The sequence below is a fragment of the Centroberyx gerrardi genome, chromosome 4 (assembly GCF_048128805.1).
Source record: "Centroberyx gerrardi isolate f3 chromosome 4, fCenGer3.hap1.cur.20231027, whole genome shotgun sequence".
NCBI classification, from domain to species: domain Eukaryota; kingdom Metazoa; phylum Chordata; class Actinopteri; order Beryciformes; family Berycidae; genus Centroberyx; species Centroberyx gerrardi.
Window position 1 is genome coordinate 14,786,162 of NC_136000.1, and position 23,524 is coordinate 14,809,685.

The 23,524-nt window shown below is 44.9% G+C and overlaps 1 protein-coding gene across 1 annotated transcript in view; it reads right to left on the minus strand.

Annotated features, from left to right (window-relative positions):
- roraa (RAR-related orphan receptor A, paralog a) overlaps positions 1 to 23,524 on the minus strand; it is a 42,242-nt gene that overhangs the window by 6,422 nt on the left and 12,296 nt on the right. Inside the window, exons 2-4 of the mRNA XM_071915551.2 lie at positions 4,114 to 4,199; positions 2,464 to 2,605; positions 42 to 437 (exon numbers count right to left, since the gene is read on the minus strand). Of these exons, the coding sequence (XP_071771652.1) occupies positions 42 to 437; positions 2,464 to 2,605; positions 4,114 to 4,199 (624 nt within the window). The remainder of the gene's footprint in view (positions 1 to 41; positions 438 to 2,463; positions 2,606 to 4,113; positions 4,200 to 23,524) is intronic.

The following is a 23,524-nucleotide window of genomic DNA, read 5'->3' on the forward strand; positions in this document are numbered from 1 at the left end:
TCTCTCTCCTCATCTCCCCCTGCCTCTCCCCTGCTCCTCACCTAGTTCAGCCATGGACACGGTGGGGGAGGTTTCTCCATTGGTGAAGGAGCAGTAAGGGAAGAAGCCAGAGCCGGGGGCAAAATCGCAGATGGGCTCCGGCTTGATGCCGTTGATGTCCAGGCCTGACTGGTCAGGGGATGGCTGGATGTCCAGGTAGAAGCTGCTGACCGCGGAGTCCGGCTTGCTGCCATCGGGGGTGTGACCGTCCATGTACCCGCTGAGGTCGTCATGGAGCTCTGTGAGGCCGTTAGCTGAGAGGCCGTAGGTGGGCGTGAGCGGCTCGGCCTCACCGGGCTGCTGTTGGTGGTCGCGCTGCTGCTGCTGCAGCCGATGCTTCTGGACCTCAGCGTAGAGGCTGTCCCGCTGCTTCTTCGACATGCGACCAAACTTCACCGCTGTGATTAGAGGGACAAAATATGTGTGAGACTCTAAAATTAAACTGCACTCTGTTGTATGGATTTCTATAAGTGTTTCTCAGTAGTATCTAGAGGCCTCTTTGCACAAGATCAAATAATTTATATGCAGCCCAAACAATACGAGAGCCCCAGTAAATGAGTGGATGTGTAACTATGGGCTTTAGAATGTCAGTATGCCACAGAAATTCAGCACAGCAAGGGAAAAGGACTTGAATTTCGGAGCAATCTTTTTTGGGCACAGTTCTAGTTTCCACTGGCTGTAGCTTGCGTACCACATTCAGAGGTCATGTGTCAATCCCCGCCCTCCTGTGACACAGTAACTCAACACTAATCTATGAAATACTCATATGTCATTACTAGACAGACGTACTAGCAGTTACATACGCTACTGGATAACAGAAAAGCAGATTTCCATGTTTCAGGAGGTGTCAGTAAAGACAGAGATCATTACTAAATGAACAATTTCATAAGCAGACGTCTACAGGGAGAGTTGGCTACATTAAAACTCAAGTGACTAACAGCTTACCAGCCACTCAAACATGAGACAGGCTGAGTTGCTGCCTCCTGCTTCAAGGTTTCCAGACTAAACAGTGGTGGTGAGAATGAGCCTCCTTGGCCCGAGTTCTGGGGGCCTGGCAGTATGTCAGCTGGTCACTATGTGTGTGTGTGTGTGTGTGTGTGTGTGTGTGTGTGTGTGTGCGCAGAGTGGAAAGTGAGTGGAGCGGAGCAGAGGAGAGTGCGGGCAGATGGGCTCTGGTGTGTTGAGTGAAGGCAGGAGTCACCTTGGTCTGTCCTGATTGTGTGTGCATATGTGCACGTGTGTGTGTGAGCATGTGTCTGTGTGTGGCGATGCAAAGGCACTCATAAGTGCTAATGTGCTCCTGTGTTCATGCACATTCATGAATATGTATGCATGTGTGTAATTGAATTTAAGCATAGTAGTGTACGGAAAGATGTGCCAACGTCTGTGCATGTATGGTCAAGTCTGCGCCCGTCTGTGTGCATTCCTGTGTGTGATGCGTGTGTGTGTGTGTGTGTGTTGGACAAAAAGAAAAAGAGCAGCTGAGATGATGACCTGGCCCGATTGCAAGCTTTCGTCGGAGTGCCGCTCCGCTCTGATACGATCTGCTCAGCCCAGCCCAGTATAGCCCAGTCTGGGCCAGCCTAGCCGCTTGCCCAGCAGGAGGCCTCCAGCACACACCCCCACCTGTGTGCTCCCATTACTGCGCCTCAGCTGCACCAGCACTAATGACACCTCTAACAACCTCCTATTTCATCAAACCTACTTTCTTTCACAGCAGCAAATTAGGCCCACGGACAATACGCTCACCTGCTACTGCGGGAATGTGAACATAGAGTAAACTCTCGTGCCCATGATAAAGTTTTCTTGACATATGTGTTGTCTCCCTTGGCATTCCTGATCGTACAATATGATTCCCTACGGTACAGCGTGTTTCTTGGCAAACTGTATTTGAGGTATATACATCCCGTGTGTGATGTATTGTGCTCATTATGCTTGTTTGTGTGTGTGTCTATCCACCAAGATGTCATCACAACCGATCAAGATGGAGCCATGAAGCAAACAAAGAAAAAACAAACAGATTCCCTAATTGGGCCGTGGAACAAATGACAAAATACCAAGCACACTGTGGCGACTGAAAGGCCATTATAACTTAAACTTGCCTCTGTTGCAGTAGGGTTGCAGTAGTGATTTTGACCCTTTCATGTAGTATCCAATATCGATAATGATAAGAATAACAATGTGAGAGTCTATGGAGCCCCGTGGGGAAATTCTCTCTCCACTTGCCCGCCTCCACAGGGAGGTCAGAGTGCATCGTCAGCGACAGAGCAGCGCCCCTGGTGCGCTTCCTCAAACACACTCCAGCAGAGCAGATGCTTGCCTAGAAGGGGGCTTGAACGTGGGTTCTTCGGTTCTCCTTTTACTCACTACGCCGCCCTGCTGCAACCACCCACCAATATTCTGTTCTTCTATCAATTTGCTTACCATCTCGTGACATGCCCACTGCCAGGCACTTCTGCAGCCGGCAGTGCTGGCAGCGGTTGCGGCTGGTGCGGTCGATCAGGCAGTTCTTCTGACGGGGGCAGGAGTAGGCCGCATTGCTCTGCTGACTCCTCCTGAAGAAGCCCTGCACGGGAGAGGGGCATGGAAATACTTCGGGTTATTGGATGAAGCACCGTGGGTGGAAAATGTTCTGGGAGTGGAGATCATTTTGTATCTTTATAGCGTTTCAGTGCTGACAAAATTCATTACCGGCATTGGTTGTGATTGATAGCGATTTACTCTAGTCCTACTGGAGATTTTTTTTTTTTTTTTTTTGGCAAACAGTTGAGATAATAATACTGCCATGGTGCTATTTTCCTGTCTGCTATGTTGTGATGTTGGACATTCAAAGAGTGCTGTATTGTAGCTGTGTGTACAGCACAAGGGTGGTGTGTTTGGGTAGGAATGATAACAGTGGATGGTATTTTCCTTCAGAGGGGTTATTAGTGTTGATTAACACAGTGCTGGCATGTGCAGTGCTAAAGGATGGCGCACGCACACCGACTGGATTCCTCATCCTTTGACTTAATGAATTGATTCCAGCACATCATTAACATGCCCCACTCTACTGCTCCATACACATATGTCTTAATTAGCTGCTCATTGGCTGTTTAATTACAAGAAAACAGCTGACAGCTGCCAAGTTGCTTTATAATGGAAGCCATTATGGAAGCAGGCTATAACTGCCGGTGACAAGCAGCACTCTTTAATAATGCTATGATTTATGGTCCAAACTCTTGTACTCGCACATATCATTAAAGGCCTCTCTGCCTGGACTAATTAGCAATCATTAAAGATACATTTCAGCAGTTTATTCTTTAGTGTTTTGTTTCTCTCAACTCCTGTGCGAGGGAGAGGAGCGCTGGGAAGAACAGCTGAAAGGAACCTCTCTCTCTCTTTCTCTCTCTCCCACACACACACACACAGACACAGACACACATACAGAGACACACATACACACACACACACACACACACACACACACACAGGAGCAAACAGCAAAGGTGCAGGCTGGCTGAGGAATGCTAATGATGCGCCTGGTGACAAGCACAGGGACAAGAATACACTCTAAGCACAAAATTCCCCTCACTGTGAATGGCTGGTGCATTTGAAACAGTACAAAAGGCGGCTTCAATGGAAGCGACACACTGTAGCAAACAGCCAACAATCTGCTATAATTCAAAGCACTCCCCTTTTGATCATTTTATTTCAAGAAGAGCAGGCTGCAGCAAAAGCAAAAACAGTGAAAAGACATGTCCCTAGGAGGGAAAGGCAGAGCAAGGCAGAGGAATAACTTTGTCCTACTAATTGTGGTTTTCTGTGATGTCCTCTGTGGTGCTTGACCACTTTAATGATCATGTTCTGTGTGTTTACACTTCGTAGTCCCTCTCCAAATCTTCTAAAAACTTCAGCAACATTTTCAAACGCTTTTCCTAGCAAGCAACTTTCGTTACTTCCTCAGTTTTCTGTCTTCCCCCTGTCTGCTCCCCCACCCCCATACACACACACGCATGTACACACACACACACACACCCACACACACACACACACACCTTCCCTTGACACTCGCAGGTTCAATCTCTTGGTGCTTACCTTACAGCCTTCACATGTTATCACACCGTAATGGATGCCTGATGATTTGTCTCCACAGATCTTGCAGGGAATTATTTCGATTTGAGCTGGAAAGAAGAAAAGGAAATGAAAAAAAAAAAAATCAACATTTTGCTGTCACAAGTCACTGTACAACGCTCTCACCATGGATCCATGTTGGTACATGAAAGAGCACTGTGCTTCTAAAAACATCTCATCCGGTGGCTTTGAATCCTCACTTCCACAGAGCATTAACTGAATATTTACAGAGTTGTGTGTGTGAAGGAGGCCATTTTAAGTCCTCACAAGCAGCCAATGTAAACATGGTGTCAATTTGCATCCTAAGCACAACTTACATAAGGAAAAGCCCCAGCTACCCACAAACCCTAATACACCACACTAGTGGTAATACTAGCCTTGTAGAATGACAAAGGCTCATTCAGACACATGAGTGGACTTATTCCCTGTTGGAAAACTTGACTTCATGTAGTCTCTTAAACTTCAAAACCTTAAAAACCTCAGTAGTAAATCCACTACGGCCGCAAAGAATCATACCCACTGCGCTGGCGTGAGTGGCGGCAGTGATGTGTGTGTGTGACTTGCGCAAGTGTGTGTGCTACGGAGGCAACGTTCAGTGGGGGCTACAGTGTTGTGCTGTTGACAGGCCTGTGATTCACCAGCCATAGAGGACAAAAGCGCAGAGAGGACAGGCCTCATCCATCGTTGGCCTTCTCTTCAGGAGCGGACCACAGGGCAACACAACAGAACAGAACACACAGGCATCAGAGACACAGAACTCCCAGCTTGTCCCACCGCTCTCAGCTTTATCACTGCAGCCACTGATGCTACATCTCTCTCCACCTCCCCCTCTCTCTTTCTCTCTCTCTCTCTCTCTCCCTCCCCCCCCCCCCCCCCTCCCCCCAGAGATCTCTATCTCACAGCCCTCCTCCACATCTCCAACATCTCAGTCCCGCCATCCCAACAGTGCACTGCAGCGCCAGACGAACTCAGCTATCTGATCTAAATCGAGGAAAGATCACCGCGGGATGTTTCCTCACGATATAATGGCTTTTCTCTAACCGGCCGTGCAGCCAGCCAATCCGAGCACAAAGAGCTATTGCAATACAAGTCTATTCCAATTAGGGGAGAAATGTTTAAGATTTTGCCTTAATGAGATACAATAAAAATGATGATAATTAAAAAATAAACCCTAACACTAGTGGTAGATTCACTATGTCAAAGGATTACATCAGCCTCCCCCCTCTAGCCAGGCCTAACTGTCTACTCCCGGGCCTGATGCCTCTTCCAAGTCTTGGAGATCTATATATCCCTACTACACCTTAACAACCAACCCCTTTAAACCAGTTTGATCACATCAAAAGTACTTTTGCTGGGGTTCAATCCAGAGATCCCTGCCCTTTTTAATCAGCTGCCTGGGAGCCTGTGTTGTGTCATGTGGATAACGTCCTTGTCTCTGAGGCATGCCCAGGGGAGGCCCTTAACACAGAGCCTCTAATCCACTAACCCTGGAGCCACACTCCATTCATTCAGGAATCTGTGTGTGCTCTCCTAGCACTGCTGGAGTCAACAAGACTGGCCATGTTTACATGGAATTAGCCTACATTTCACTAAAATGAACAAAGGGGAGTGGTGGAACATGCACAATTAATTCTCCTCCAGACAACACCTCCTGTGATTATAGATTCTCACATACAATGGAGGGCAGTGCACCTCGTCGGCCCGGATTAGAGTGAAATCCAGGCAGGAGGCAGGCTTTGACAACCTAACTGAGAGGGTTAATTTATAATTAATCTTTTCCTTACTGTGCACAGTTGCTTGTTATTTCGGTTAGGTCTATCTCTGTATGAGTGCACTCTATTGTTTGTTTTTGTGTTCTCCCTGCATGAGCATTAGCAGTGCAGTGTGTTTCGACTCCTTTAGCATTTTCAGCCTCATTACTTACATAATTTGTTCTGACATGCACTCACAACAACTGAAGCGTGCTGTAATTATGACTAGCTGTGGTTATGGTGAACTAAGGGCTGTAGTGACAGACCCTAGCCATTGGGTGGCAGTGCAGGGCTGTGACTATGGTTGCCTTGCCAAGCTGAGCCAAGCTTCCACCCACCCTCTCCAGCCCACAGGCTTTTGGCTCTGAGCTCCAGCCTCTGATAGCTCTAGGCTTAGGCTGCTGCTAGCTTCCCCCACCCCCACAGCATAGCTGTGAGATGCCTTCATCTCTCCTGAAGAAGCAGAGCTGGCTGGGCGCTCGCTCGGGCCTGACAGAGGCTGTGCCACATCAGGTGAAAGCAGTGGGAGTGGAGACGCGGGGGTGCCAGGCCGGGCAGGGCATACACACACAAGCATGCTTCACAAAGCCCTATCTGCAGCAGGAAGGCCCTGAGTGCACACAGCCTCACCAGCTAACACCCTCTCACTCCACTGCTACACAAGCCCCTGGATGCTCAGTGCACTCAACAGTAAAAAGGGTTTGTCTCTAGACCGGCTGAAGCAGGCTCTGTAGTTTCTTGTGTGAAAAAAAGACCTCAGTCTGAATCTATAGTTATTTCCACAGTGGAATAAGCCGCTTTCAAAAAGATGTGGAGGAAGGGTCAGGGAGAATAAATACTGAGTAATGACAGAATGAAGATCAAATACACCATGAAGTCACCTGCGCCATCAGTTTAAGTCAATATTTGTATAACTGGTATAACTGTGCAAGCTGTCCTCTTGAGTGACTGGTCCTGGGTCCCCTAAGCTGCACTTCAGACACTGGGAATGATTTAAACTGAATTCACACAGGGGAGTCAGTCAAACAAAAAGGCCCGTGCTTATAAGCACTCCCAATCTGGGAGTCAATATCTATTGACATGAGCTGTGGTGTTAACTGCCTCTTGGTGTGAAACAGGCAGCTGCTGGCTCGGCTGAGCTTGACCAGCGCACTGCCACTGATCCCATTCACCGCGCCTGCCTGCCTCCCTGCCTGCCCGCCTGCCTGCCAGCCCTGCCTGCCTGCTCTGTTTATGACATCAAAGCCAGGCACAGTTAGACGGGCAGCCATGCTAAAGCCCATCCCAGCAGCCTGCCGCTCCTCACAGCACTGTGAGATGGCCTCCGCGCACAGGCCACTTCAAAGAGACCTGCTGAGACGCCAAGATTATGTGTGAATCACACTGCAGCACAATCACACCACGCACATTACCGTAAGAGCCGGACAGCGGCTCATGACTGATGTCCTGTATGCAGCATCGAAGCCTGGCGTGGGTTTCTTGGACAATGGGCATGGTAGAGAGAGGAGACAGTGTAGCCTAATGTTAAAGCTTGTTCTTTGTCTGTCTGTGGCTGAGCAGTTCAAGGACACTGATTCACCACAGTAGCAGGCCCTTTGAGGGGATGATGTGTCACTCACAGTACATGTACAATAGGGAGAGCAAGGCCTCTACATGTTCCCCCGCTGCCCTTCACTGTCTCCACCACAGTCCTGAGATCAACCCCTTGCTAAAACTGCACCACGTTATCAAAGACCTGGAAATTCACAGTCAAACGTGAACAACCGCAACATTTTGCCAAACGCATGCTAACGGCTTACAAGGGCCTTGTCATCGCTTATTTTATTATAAAAAACATCCACTGTCAGACGAAATGTTTCCCCCGATGCAATGCAAATGCAAGATTGCTTCATTTAAAGCTGTAGAGAATAATTCATATGATAAAAAGTGTGATGATGAGAATTGAATATCTGTGAAATATTTAGAAATGAAGTGACTATGCAGTGTGATTTCTTGGTGGAACAGTAGACACTGAGGCGGGCTTGCTATTTGTTCCTGCTGTAGTGGGCCTTAACCTTGTCAGATATAAACATGAATATTAGCAGGTTTTTGTTTTTTTCTAATGACTTCTGAACTATTTTAGAATGATACGCTTCATGTCTTTATTATAGTACACAATAAAACAAAACAAAACAGAAAAATCTACAGGCTGGTGCAAACATGGAAAATCACTAGTCGAAAATCTCCTGGCTGTTCCCACCGAACCCTTGGACTACTGACATAACATTGAAGGATTAAGATTATCCCTTACATTACAGAGCCATGCCCATGCCATCGTCATAATGCTGAGAGCTTAACCCATTACTCGATTGGACCATTAAATCATTTTCTCATGGACTGATCATTCATGATAGATGTGCACAATAAATGAGGTCTGAATCTTAGGCTTTTATATGCACAGCCATTTCATTGGGCCTGGTTCATATATACAGTATATATACACACACACGTACACCCAATGTATTCTCTATATCATCTTGAAAAGATGCATGTGAGGCAATTGGGGAAAAACAAATGAAAGACTGCAGTGATGGAAAGAATCACTGAAGGTATGAGGATGTCTGTTCTTTAGAAAGCTTTTTCGGCAGAGTAACAAAATGGTGATTTTGCTTGTCAGTGCGTAGGGGCCGGGTAGCTGTGGTGGTGGTGTGTGTGTGTGTGCGTGTGTGTGTGTGTGCTGACAGCTGTCAATGACCGAGTGACGCAAGCCAGTGGGCTCATGTCAGAGATTATGTAAGCAACTGGACAGTGTACAGCATTATGAGCAGATTAACAATGCTTCTCCCACCAAACAAAGCTTTTTATTAAATTCTCCTCCAAACATTTTACAGCACGACCAAACAAACGCTGAAAAGGATCATATTCCTGCTCCCAGGACTGCTACACAAAAGCAGATATTCTTAAAACACAATATTTACACATGGTCAGCACGCAAATGCCAAGGTCACTGAACGAGCTGGCAAATGTACAGTAAGCAAAGTTCCTCTATCATGATTTGCAGCAATTTATACCGCTGTATAAACTTTCCCCTTCGGTGGTGGAGATCAGCTGTCGGCTGATAAACAGAGTCTTCTCTAAACAGATACCCATGACAGTCAGATCTAGCTGTAGAGAAAGCGACAGCCTAACAAGAGCTGGAATCAGAATTCTGCCTCTTTTCATCTGCCAGGGCAATGCTGTCATGTGAAGTCGCACAACACAATACTTTTTTATTCCCATTTATGCAGCAGAAGAAAGGTTATTTGAATGTCAGCGGCAAAGGACAGTCGTGGCACAGAACACAGGCTGAATAGTATAAATGTGTTATTTGTTTAGGGATCGGAGGCTGTTGGCATATTACCATGGAGCCGTTCTAATGGCATTTGCTGGTTTGTAGCACAAAGAAACCACTGCACTGCACAGAAATTCACCTGCAGACCAAAACTCTATATCATCACTTTAAACAGCTTCCATTCAACCTACAAACACGCTGAAGTCATCAAAAATATTTTTGACCAGAGGGATTAGAGGAAGGAAAGACATAATTGACACATTTTGATGTCTCTATGTCGCTTCTTGCTAATTCTCCCCCATCATTTAGCAGTCTAAGCTATGATCCTCCATCGCTAGAGACCAGCTATATTTGAAGATATATTTCCGTTTCAGAAGACAGGCTCTATAAGCCTTTCCCTATTATTCCTCCATAGCAGTGCAGTGACTTTGCTAAAGCTCAGGTCTGGACCATAGCCCTGGGCTGCTTTTTGGATGAACTCATGCGTACATCTCTGTGTTTGTTTGTGTGTGAGGCCTATTAATATTTCAACACTGCCCAACTCCAGATGCCTGTACAACACAGCAGCGTTTCTCTCTTCATGTCTCTCCCTGTATTTACTTGACTGTCTTATTGAAGTGCATTCTGACACCCTCTATGCGGGGGAGCAGGAGAGGGGAAGATGTATTCCCAAACCGCAGCACAAGACATCTCTCTCCATGTCTTTTTCTCCACCAGAGTAACAGTAATTTGGGCACTAATTTATGTGTTGTTGTGGCAAAGATTGACGAGCTTCCTGACTGGGAGTCTGTGCGCCTGCACTCTGGGGGAAACAACAAAAGCCTGGATTTACTGAGCAGACGAGCACCATGAAGGGTAGCATGTGTGCGGCGCTCCTCTCCCCTCCCTTGTCTGCCCCACCTGAGCTCAAACCTCTTTCCCCATCACTCCTTACCTCCCTCTATCCATCTTCCCCCACCTATCCCTTCTTGTCTGTGACTGCAGTGACAGGTGAAGTTGTGCCCTGGTGCTGGGGACTCCGGTGCCACGGGGCACGCCCCTTCTGTGTGTGTGTATGTGTGTGTGCGCGTGTGTGTGCCAGGAGGGAGAAAGGCACACACTGTGTACTCTGATGGCAAAACACAATCTGTAGACAGCACTCACTTATGCATTCTACCAGCCCCTAGTTAGTCATAGAGAGCCATGAGAGCTGAATAAAAAATGTGTGTTGCAAATATTTACATGCTTTGTCTAACTATTTAGATCATTTGGTTTTGGGCCCTTCTCATAAAGCAACGGCAAATGGAATGTGACACATCTTCTATTATAATGACATGCATGTTTGAATGGGAAAAAAAAAAAGCTATTACATCTAAGGCTGTGTTCAAAATTTCCTTGCTTGTGCATTGTTTGCTTCACTCATACATTGTGCAGCAAGGCATCGGGATGCTCCAAAACTCAAAATCACTGAGGCCGAAATCACAAAGGACCAATTGATTGACTGGTGCAGGAGCTGCTGTGATACTGTTTGAATTCTAAGATTTAGGGGAGGATCATGTGCTGCTTTTGAACCTTGTCTGTCCACTTGAGCTAAGCAGGCAATGGTTAAAGCCTTGATTGTGGTACAGTGCCTTAGTTAAGCACCTCTCAGCCCCCGTCTCCCTGTAGGGACGGCAGCCTCGCAGCCCGCCTTAGAAATACACAGGAATATATAAATAATGAATCCTTCAAAACATCCACTGCAATTACACGCAGAAACCTTTACATAACAACAAAGAGCCTTGTTCCATTGCACCAGGGAATTTGCTACTGCCACACTGTACAACTTCCTTCCTCCTATAATTGCTGTATTAGTATGCATTTCTGTAAGACAACCAGGATTCTGCTGTGGGTTTTTCAATATGATCTTTCTACCGTTTCACACAAAGAAATCAAAAGTTACATCCATACAATTTCCTGTGTGGTCTTTTGCCAGTGGGGTGGCCGAGTAGAATGTATATACACTGCATATTTGTGTGCGCGTGTGTGTGTGTGTGTGTACGGTGTGTGTGTGTGTTGTAGACATTTGCACAGTGTGTGTTTAGGTAGTGTGCGACTGTGAACGATCCAACTAAGTCCAAATGGCAACATTGTCCCACAGTTATAGTGGATGTTTGGGGTGAGCTGGGGGGTGGTGGGGGGGTGGAGAGGAGGGAGGACAGGGAGGCGGGAGGCTGGAGGTCCCGGCTCATGCTGATGCTCAGGGTCAGTGGGTCAGAGGCACGGAGCCAGAACACACATGGAGAGCAGGCTGAATACTTCAGCTGACAGTAATTGTCCCTCTGCGGTCTCCTTAGGAAAACATGTTTCCAGACAACGCTGACTGGCTGCGTGGGCCAGATAGTAATCATGATCTTGATTTGCTCCATCGAAGAGGGAAGCTCAACATGAGCCTCCAGTAATGGCAGGCGTCAGTGTTTCCATTGGAGCTGACATCAACTGAAGCCAGCTTGGAGGAGTGAGGCAGCGCATGTGCTAATGGATCAAGTGAAGATTTCTATTCCAAAATGCTTTAAATCCATTTTGGGAAAAACAAACAAACAAACAAAAAAGACACATGAAGATAATTATTCAATATCTCCTAAATAAGGAGAATCCAGTCTGTAAAAGCGTTTTGTCAATCAAGGACTTGCGTTACTAATTATCCTTTAAAAAGTATAATACTCTGTTTTAATTGTGTGCTATCAATCATTGTGTCAGAGTAGGTTTCACTGTTTTCAAATGATGAATATCTGATTGTGGAATTAAACTCTTCAAATTTACTAAAGCTAAACTCCTTCATATCACAGACATATTGATAAAATATGCTATTTGAGCATATTTGAATATTTTCTGTGCTGGAAATAGCTAGCTCATGTGATGACAGCAACATTTCCCCCCGCTATCTCTGACTTGATTATAGTTTCATGAGGCACACTGGTTTTGTGAATAAAATAAATTTAAAACAAGAATAATAATAATAACCAGAATAATAAAATCATTCTGTGCTACACTCCCAACCATCATATCAGTTAAATAACATGTTTCTTTTACGCTAGACCCTGAGGTTGCCAAATCTGTCTGCTGCTGGTGAGATGTGTACTGAAGCAGCGGACAAAAAAACTGCTCTTAGAAGAGCTGAGATAAAAGAAAACTCTCTCACCAGCGTCTGAGGACAATGTGCTGACGAATTGTCAGATTGAATCTCAACATTAAAAGGTAAGTCGCCAAAAGATGTGCAAGCGTGTCTGCCTTTAATGAGAGCTCAGAAGTTATTGTCTGTGTGCTTCGACAGTGAACGCTCCATGCAGCGCCTCCGTTACTCAACAGTTTTTACGGCTGGGCTGATGAGCAGTTTTACACCACCTCTGCCATTCAGCTTGAAGGTCTTGGGTTTTCATCAGCTGAGAAAGAGCAGGCAAGGACAGGGAAGATGAATGACATCAATGGCCAGCCGATACTTCCAGGGACGTGTGATTGAGACAAATGAGCCTTGTTACATTAGCTGGGATACTGAATCCTGCTCACAGATCCAGAGCCTGATAGAGCTGAAACTAGAGGCACCCAACCTTTCCACAGATCACCAGTGTCATGGGGCCCGAGAAGGAGAGCTTTCTCAAACAGCCTGCTTCACTGGGCTCAGTCTTTCTGCTGTTACCTGGACCACCTTTGTTTTCCTCTCACGTAAGCCCTATTTGTGTGCAAGTACACACACACACACACACACACACACACACACACACACACATACACATACACATACACACAGCATCGCTATTTGGCCTTCAAAGATTTTCTGGTCCTCTCTTCCAGGTGCAGAGAGCAAATTAAAGTGAGAGAGAGACATTATCTAATCCATATACGGTGCCCTTGGCTATTAGTGTCTTAATAAGTGACTGTGAACATTTCCATCATGCATCATTTATCTTTAATGGTGCTAAATGTGCAAAATGATTAAATTGAAATCTTATGATTGCTACCATGTTAAATATTTACTTGTGATGAAATTTGCAAGGCATTTTAAAAATCAATCTGTTTATTTCATTTTGCTCCTGGCAGTATTCAGGGCGCTGATAACTAGACTGAGGCAATGAATGGGAATGGCTTGCTCGAGTCCCGGTCCCCTTCTATGTCACTTTATTAATATCCATTTACACATAAATACATATTCCAATGCGGGCATCAACTTAAAACGTCAAATACGGCTAAAAAGTTAAGTTGTATTTGAAACTTTAAAATATAGACTCAATACAGTAATATGGGTAATAACCCCTCTACAGTCACTGGAGAGGAGCTGCTCAGCAACTGTACTTTCGCTCTCCCTCTCCTCCAGTTCTAGCAGACCGTATGAAAGGCATTCCTAGACGACAGGGGAGCACGAGGAGTGTCTACTGCCACACAGAGTTCACAGACTGCTTACAGCGTGTGAGGCACATTCCCCCTGCACCACTGTTTTCATAGTCCTACAAACACTGGCCTGGTTTTGTTTAACATGGCAGGATTAAGCAGCCATGCGCAAAGCATGCTTCCCTCCTTGCACGCTTTGCTTACAGTGGAAGGCCCAAGCGCTTGCTGCTACCTTTTGGTGAACCAGCCTCACTGACTGCCGGTGAATGTGCCGCGGTGCTCTAATCCCAGGCAAATAAACAAGTGCCAAGATTAATGATTGCATAAACACATCCCAAAAGCCCTGGAATAACAATCAGCTCTTCAGCCCATTCTGCTCCCATGCAAAGGCTCTTGGAGTCAGCTGACAGCCAGCAAATCCCTCTCCCCCTCCCTACCGCCTCACAACAACCAGGAATCGTCCGTGCTTTGTTGCTTCATTAACGACAGGAAGCTGTCAATATTTTCCACTTGAGAGTGGGTATATGCAGCGCTGCATAGGAGGGAACTACTGAGCCAGAGCAGGACATAGGGTCCTGCACAGTTACATCAGCTATTCACTCCTTCCTTCTTCCTGCTAACCAAGGCCACAGCACTCACTCTCTGGCCCTGAGCGCCTGACCCAATGCACATGCCTGTCAGAGACCCTAATGAAGACAGGATGGTTGGAAGAAAGTTGATATCTCAATACAATCCTGATGACTTTGTCAGCCTGTTCCTCATTACAAGTTCTAAAAGAATAGAATCTAAAGAATAGCATAGAAAAAGGACAGTCGAGTAGATATCTAGGAAGACATTAAAAGTGTGTGTGTGTAGCAATAAATCACAACCAGTCCAGACCAAACAAGGCCATTAAAATGACATTAGGAGCATGGACCATCCTCTCATCCCTGTCATCCCTGGTCTGCGACTATCAGACTAGCTGCTTTGTGATGCGGGGGGAAGAGCGGAGACAGGGAGAGATAGAGAGAGAGATAGAGAGAAAGAGAGAGAGAGAGAGAGAGAGAGAGAGAGAGAGAGAAAGAGAGAGTCCAGTCCAGTGGTCCAGGGCAGGGGAGCGTGGGACGTTCAGATGAAGTGGGAGGCCCCTCTCCAGGAGGTTGCTCCTCAGCATGAAGGCAGAGGCAGCACCCCGCCTAATGAGGGGTGAAGTGGAGCCCCCTGTGGGACCCCCTCAGGCACATTCATTAGGAGATGAAAAAGCGTTTCCCGCGGCAGAGCAAGCGCCTGCCTTGGCTCGGACATGTTTAATTTAGGGCCATATGAAAACAGGCCACATTGGCCAGGTCCGCTATCGTCGGTCAGGGGAGTCAATGGCAGACAGAGCCACTGAGCCGGAGCTCGACTAAATGACTGCGTGCGGAATTGAATAATTTTTTTTCCTGGAAAGGTATTGATACCACATTTTAAGCTAACAATGCTCAGATTAATAAAAGGTCAAGTGCACTGATACTCCAACTGTGGGTGAAAAGTCGGTTTTAGACAGGCTACTACAGAGCAAATGTGTGGCTTATCACGAGTTTCATTCCCTTCAATGCATTGCATTTTGTTGCATCTTTTGTGCTCCAGGCAAAAATAATAGATTCATTTAGCTAGTGGTGGTTTGTGGAAGGGAACCAAGGATTATGGTAATGCAGCACTCAATGCTGCAAGCAAAATACAGTAAAAGAGAAATTGCTGCAGTAAGAGACACAGGAAGAATATCGGAGTGGTTAATTTATATGATTACAAAAATCTGCATTCAAAAATGTATCTTGAAAATCTCATATCTCCTCATATGCTGTTCGTAAAGACAATAGAAAAGACACTGCTCCTCTCCATTCACTGTATGAAGAAGGGCATTACAGGGTATCAGTCCATGATGATTCAAATACATGTCCGCTTATCACCGCTGCTTATCCTTGTTCCTGATGAATCCTCACATTTATTAAGGCTGTCTTCTTGCCTTGTTAGATATGTATAACCAATCTCCTGTAATTAGCAACTGCTAACCTTTGGGGTGCTAATCCCCCATGAATTGTGGATTTGTACATCAAAGCCCACACTCTCCCATATAGCTGGTGCTTGAAATTACACTCGATTTGAAACCTGCAATTATTTGTATAGCATGGATGCAAACAGCCTCCTCTTTTATGTGTCTGAGAATCCCGTGGGTTTGCAGTAAAGAATCCTTAATCCACTCCAGTGGAATCCAAATATAGAGTTAACACTGGCTTCCTAAAATTTAGATGCGCAGCCAAGTGCCTGCTGCGCACGTAAAGTGGAGAAAGCTTCCTTTTTCGCATAGTAAAGATTAGATTTCTTTGGTGGCTTAGATGCATCATATAAGAAGCAGGGGGAATTGCTAAGGGGGATAAAATCAAACATGCTTAAATAATGGAGCATGGCTACGCTTGTAGTTGTGAGCTTGTCCTTTTCACAAGCAATAATTGAATGTTAATTAAATAATCAATGTCTTGCCCCTATGTTTAATGTAATCACATGTCCAGGGCTCTGTCAATGAGGTGCATGCTCTTCTGTTTAGAATCAGCAGCAATTTGAACCCTCTCCCATTCAAGGCTGCGCTAAATCCACTGTGTAAGGAGGGGGGAGATTATAGAGAGGGAAAACAACTGAGATAGCTTCCCACACACACACACACACACACACACATACACACACACACAAACAAACACACGCACACACAAACTTGACGCTTTTGCAGGGAGGTTGCCCGAAGCATTTATTTTCTCTAATGAGAGACATGAGTCTCACATGTGTCAGTGATGCACAGCATGGGAACAATAGGGTGGGCTTTAATTCCATCAATCTACTGCGTTTATCCTTGTATCACATCAATACCTGTCAGTTAAGCTGGATGAGATAAATCATGTCAAGTAGATTGAGTCGGGGCCAGACTGAGCTCAGTAAATATGCAGACTTAAAACTCATCTTAAAACTCCGGGGGTGAATGCAGCTACATACAGTCGCTGACAAATATAGAGCATGGGTTTTAAGCATGGAAATACAAGAGATTACCTTGTGAGACAACATGACACAAAGATCATCATTCCTGCACTTACTCTGGTAAGTGATTAAATAGCTATGAATTAACAATGATGTTGTTAGGTATTTAGAGGCAACACTATACCTTGGCTGTCACCTAAGCCTCCCATGGAAATCTCTTTACTTACCTTACTGTAACAAGGATCCCACAGTTACACTTCTTTTGCCATGCTAAATGGGAACTGACACCTCACCTTCCGACACCTGACATAAAATGCATGCATAAGTGGGCAAGGTGCTATTCAATGTCATGGAAAACTTGACTGTGACAAGCAGAATCAAGATTCATATAGCTGTTCGGTGTGTTTAAGTGTGTGTGTGTGTGTGTGTGAGTGTGTATGCGCATATGTGTGAATGTGCCTGCATGTGTGTGTGCCAAAACAGAGAAATAACAGGCGGTGGGATCTTCAAAAGTCTTCCACACATATGTGCAATAACATCAGATTTATCGTCAGATAAAAAAGTAACATATGAAACACTTCGAGGATTGGCTTTGAGCGATAGCAATAACCCTGCAGGCAGCCAAATTATGATTTATGTACTTTGGCTTGAGAGTGCATGGGCCAGTAATGTATATGTCTATGGTAGCTGGGCTTCTGACTCTAGCATAGGACCAACTCAGAGAGAATAAACTTGGTGTAAAATTGCTTCATCTGTTTACAATTCCATTTGGAGTTTATGAGAAAGACAGGCAAACACAGTCTGATATATTGCCCCTGTGTCACGGCATGGCAGGAGCATCCACACAAAGATTCATCTCTCACTTAGAAGCCAAATGATACGTCTAATTTGCTGCGAGCACAGTTATTTTTAACCTCTCCAGCTGTCAGATAATGGAGCTTGACTGTCAGCGCTGGTGTGTGTGAGTGTGTTAAAAGGTTGCAAACTCTTTTCAATTTACCATTCCCTTTGAGTGAATTACAAAACGCACATTCCCATTAGTTTGCCTGATTGACGTTCCTTTTTCCCTTATCAAAACCAAAGGGGGTTTAAAAAGAGTTGACTGAATGTCGATGGAGACTTCCAAACAGCAATCTAAATTTGCCTTTCACATGCCTTGTCAATAATTACCATGGCTTGAAAACTTCTCAGAAACCACATGGAAGAGCAGGGCTGTTTTTCTGACAGTGTGTTTTATCACTTTTCTTAATGATCAAGTACTCCTGTGCTGTACGCTACGACGCCATCATGTAACTATTCACTGCATTGTCTGCCCTCTACAGTTGTTTCTACATTATTCAATCCCCGTTTAGCGAGGTGAGTCACCGAGTTAAAAAAAAAAAATCTGTTTCTACCAATGTACTGTTTAATCTTGGCAGCTTTTATTTCATGTAGTCATTTCTCTCTGACAAGGGAACAAAAAAAATCTTATTGTATCCTGACATGGCCCTCCTTGTCACTAATGGTTGAGAATAGCAACAATGTCCTCCAAGTAGTAACTCATGCACAGGGCCGGTTACATAAGGCCATTGGAAACTGTTCTTAATCAATGAGCTGGCAGTGGAGTGCGGGCTGGTGTCAGTGGTTTGGCTGATGTAATCTAGATGGACATTAATGGATCCTCCAGCCTCTCTTCATCAGACAGAGGTGTAAATCACATCACCTTCACTGAAGGCAAATTAGACATTTCTAACCAGTGGCGCTGGTTAGACTGCACAAACTTAATTAGCTAACAGAAACACATTATGTTCTCAAGACACAACAAGGTCCAAAGAACATAACAAAGGACCGGATGTGGGCAGTGACATGAAGGATAGATAGAATGAGTCATACTCATGTCAGTCTAGTTTTCCCGGCTTTACATTCAATGTACCCTCTTATCTTTCGCTTTTTTTTCAATATTGTATGGACTATGAACTAAGTGACAAACCAGTCACACACACACACACAAATCTTTTCTGAAAAGCTCATAACAAATGGCAGGAGGAAAACGATTGTTTGCCCCACACAGCAATCTGATTGTTCTACTGTAAATAGTACTCCAGTGAATGACTGCATTCCCACTGTCCCAATAACCAGTTGACCTCTGTTGTTTGCTAACTCCAGTTTAACAGTATGTTATGTAAGAGAAGTGAGAGGGACATCCGGGAACTGGGCTCTGTTCACTTGGTCAGTCAATGAGAGGCAGCTGTCTGCCTGCCCTCCTGCCTGCTTTTACGTCTCGTTGAGCTCTCAAAACAGTGTAGTAGCTCTTGGTGGGCTGTGATACTGCACAGGGACGAAGTCTGACCTCAGCTCTCAGGTAACCCAAGATACAAACCCAGCTCATGCCACGACCGTGGGTGCTCACAGTCCTGCACTTAGACCTGTGCTCAAGTGAACTGTTATAGAATAGGTCCTGACCTCAGTGTTAAACTATAATCTGTGGTTGTTACCACCTTTATGCCCTCTGCAAGGTGCTGTATCAAAGCTAAAAACTGCTACAGTATGAGAAAAAAGATAAATTCCCCTGTTCAGCAAGAACACATAAAGGCATCAAAGACATATAGTGCAACATAATACGGCAAAATCTCTCACATTAAATGCTTCCAAATTTCAAAAGCAGACTGGCTGCAAAATTCAAGGCACGTCAGTAAATTACTTCATATTTTGGATTCAGTTGATATGACCTCATATTAAATGAGAACTTCATGCCGATCATTAAGGACCTTATTATTTTGAGACTGAAAAAAAAAAAAAAAAAGAATCGTGTGTTGTGTTTGGAAGAAATGAATAAGTTAACGTGCTCCAAAATGATTTCGTAAGAATGGGGAATTGCATTCTTTCCTTCAAAAGATGCATGCTTATCATAACAGAATTTTTGCCAATGGGCTGATGCAGTACAATGTTGTTCTTGCTCAAAAAAGCTGCTGAAAAAGCCTTTGTTTATTCTAACCAAGTGCTCAGACTTCATGCTGTAGCAAGTGAGCAGCTATTGTATTGTTAATATGCTTCCATATTGGCAGGGTCTCCTTTCTCACCTCATATGGCAGCTAATCAACATACTCAGGTGCCAGAGGCATTACTCTTTAAGGGTTACATGAGTAGCGACTAATGGTGCTGGGGCAGTATTTGGGATCTAACCCTCAGAGGCAATATGATCCACCGCTACAACTTTCTACATGTTCCCCTGGCCCAGCAGGAAACACAATACCCTTTATGAATCTAAACAAACCACATACAGCGGTGAATCGCAGGCAAGAAGGAATGATCTCTCTCTCTCTGCCTTCTTGACACACATGCACACTAGATCCATTACTCTGCCTGTTCAGTTGGCATGAACAGCACCTCGTTATAAAGGAACACAAGGCTTGGGGAATTTTCTAGAAAACCCGTTGCAATTCTCCTCCATGCTAGTTAAATTACAGAAGAGGTCACAGCAGGGGACTCCAGAACACAGCTACCAATCAACTGCTGCAATTCTCCTGGCGTGTTTGTCAACATCGCTGCCTGGTATAATTGGCATAATTGTCAGGTTAGAGCTCGGAACAAACTGGGCGTCCTCTTGGCGAGCACAGGCCGTGTCATTAAAGGGACATGTTTCTGGAGGCGCTCCCGGGGACACATACATGCGAGCATGTTGGAGCGACAGCTCGCCTGATAAAATGGCTGCCTCTTATCTCTACTATGCATATGAAAGGCTTATGCCTTCTCCATGACAGATTCTACGCCTCATCACCACGGGATTTGCCCAGATACACCAGAACAGAAGCGGGGAGAAAAACAATGTATCACATGTATAGCCTCATCTTAACACTGTCAACTGCCACACTGATGTTTGTGTGTATGTGCGTGTGTGTGTGTGTGTGTGTCCTAGTGTGTGCGGGCATGTGCACCCATTCCTGTGCACACTTTAGAGAAATAAAGAGGGAACTTAAACACACCATCCATAACATTGATTCAGTGCCAATTTACTGTGGATAACAAAATAGCGTGTTTCTCTCCTGCACAGTAATTCCCAGTCTATTGGCAGCATAGTGAACTTGGCAATCCTGGAGCAAGCTTCAATTATCTTGATAATCTGTAGTGAATACTTGATATAATAATGATATAGTATCTATAATTACCATGATGAGGTGGGGTAGAGTGTGCTGAAAAATAATCGTTTGTATCATCACCGCTGGGTAGCATCATTATTAATCTGACAGCACTCATAAAGCGCTTTGTTTGTTTTCTCTGATTGCTCTTTTACTACCAAAATAAACAACTTGGCTCCTTTGAGTTACAGCTGTATAATTTGCTGGAACAGCAAAGGCATTTATCTATAAATTTATTTTCAATTTGAGGTAAGCTGCAGTCATGAAAGCTAAATCACTACCAGGGAGAAGATTATTCTAATTACTAACCAGCTGTCGCACATGCTGCATGAGCACAGGATGTGTCAGAACACAGAGCAACTAGTAATCAGTTTCACAGAATCATTTGAGTACACATTTACATCTCTCGCTAACTCTTAAACATCAAGTTGTTTTTATTTGTGTGGTAACGCTGTAAAACTAAAAGACGCATATGCTATAACATGGTGACTGAATTTATAAATACAAATTATACGGTCAATTTGTAATGACATCATAATACGTGAGTGTGTATGCAGCTGGAATGGGTCGAATGGTAGTTCAGTTTCCACTCTGAGAGGATTCAGTTAGAAGGCTACAGTATCCTGGGATACCCTGGACAAGATTGTGTAATACTTAGCATGAGGCTTTAACATGGACATGTTGACCAACTGACGGCACAAGAATATAACTGAAGTGTATGCTCGGACTAATGTGGGCCAAGTCCCTGATAAGAGGGTTTAGAGAAAGCAGTGAGTTTCAAGTCCAAAGGTATACTGTGATTCAGCCACGCAGGCTAGCAAGGCTACAGGCCAGAGGATTTTTCTTTTTTTTTTTTTTTTTACATGAAAGTCTGTCTTTTCCGTCCAAGCTGAATCTGAATTAGACCATAATGCTAGCATGGCTTGGTCTCCGGGGTTTTCTTTGCCATTTGCACTGCTAGCGCTGCAATCCCCCTGACAGGCCTGTTTATGGCTGCGCTGCTATCAGAGGGCTGAGCAGACCCAGGACGAGCCTTCATTAGAGATTAAAGTGACCGTCACCAAGTCCCAAATCACTGCTGCTTCCCACAGCAAGGCCAGGGGAGACACTGAAGGGGCTTAGGCACGTACATCAACAACAACTCCGTATCAGCCAGATCCGCTACTAATCACACAGTTCCATTTAACTTTCCATCTTCATTTATGAATAGCCATTTCAAGTCGTTTTTTTTTAGAAAATTGCAGAGTGTAGTTAACTCACAGGTATTCCTAATGCAATGAAGGCAGCATAGTGACATGAGCGCTGCACAAGTCCACCCGCATCCCGCATCCAAGTCATGTTCATGCTCCCTTGCCAAGAAACAGTCAGAGATGCATTTCGTCAAATCTATACCATGGATGACATTACCTTCTAGGAAAAACAACATTTCAAATAGGAATGACATTTTCACTCCGGTAGCAGACATTTATAACAGAGTTCAACAGTGGCTGCCAGGAAATGAGGATGTACTGCTCCATATCAGGATCAGATACAATTCCTTCCTCATCATACTTGTCTTCTACTGGCCATATTAAAGTGTGTTTCTAGTGGAGCCTCTCGCTCTCAGTGGTAGAGCTTATCCATCTCCTGATCCACAGCCACTGGAAATGATTGCTAATAGGTCTGAATAAAATGAGACAGAATACATGCAGCTGGATGGAAATCCTGGCCTTCTCACCATAATACTAACCAGAACTACTCGACATGCCTACCGTTCCCAGGCAGTGTGTGCCATGCACTCATCAGTATCTCTCCCACAGCCTTGTAAATTCACAGAGAGATGGAGATGCTAATCTGTTATAACGTTGATAGGTTTCCATGGGGAAAACTCACTGATGAGTTTACATTGAGAAAAGCTGGCAGTACTTTCACACCTACACTGTAGGTAACAAAGAGCGATGTAATGCATAACAATACTGCCCAGAAATAATGGCAGACTAAGGTTAAACAAAGCAACAAAGCCTTTATACACATTACACACTCCTTCCTCCTTCCATCAAAATTCCTCCTGTAACTCCAGAACAAAGCAGTTATTCTCAGAGGAACATGAAAGACAGACACCTGTCAATCACAGCTCCTCTGACTCCATATTCCCTGTGTCAGAGGCTGCAGGATGGAGAAATGTGCAATATTCTGATAATATTTCATGCAAACTAATGCAAGTCAGGACACTTCCCTGCTGGCCAGAAGGAGGGGAAATGAGAACAGGTAATTATCGGATTGCCTCAAGGCAAGAAATGATAGAGATTGCAGAGAACGGGGATATTTAGCCCTGCTAATGAAGGCCCATGTTTTGGGAGCACCAGGAAGGGGGAGCAGAGGAGAGCTTGGCTGTGGCTCGGCAGGAGGTAGAGCCTGATAAGACCATCTTACATAATGGCCACATCCAGGCCTGGCTTGCTGTTTGGACTGAGGCTCACTGTCCCTCACATTCTCTCCCGTCCCCTCAGCATGGCTAGCCAAGGGAGGCTAACATAGCCTGGGTATTATATTACCCTAAACATTACCATTCAATATGTTAATCCTTACCGAGTGGTACCCTTTTCAATGTTGAGGCTCAAATTGTTGAGGACAGGGGTTAGTTGGGTGTATTTACGGATATACGAATATAATAATGGTCATGATGTAAATTACTACTGTGCCATGTAAAGTCTATATGTATATAGCTTATTATGCAGAGTACATCAATACCACTTATGGTAATGTTCATTGAGAAGAGACACAGGGTTCCTATTATATGCCTCTGAGTGATTTGAGTGAAGGACCGCCCGCCCACTTGGCCCGGTCCATTTAACCCTATTGAAGGGTCTATGTTTGCCCATCTCAACAGC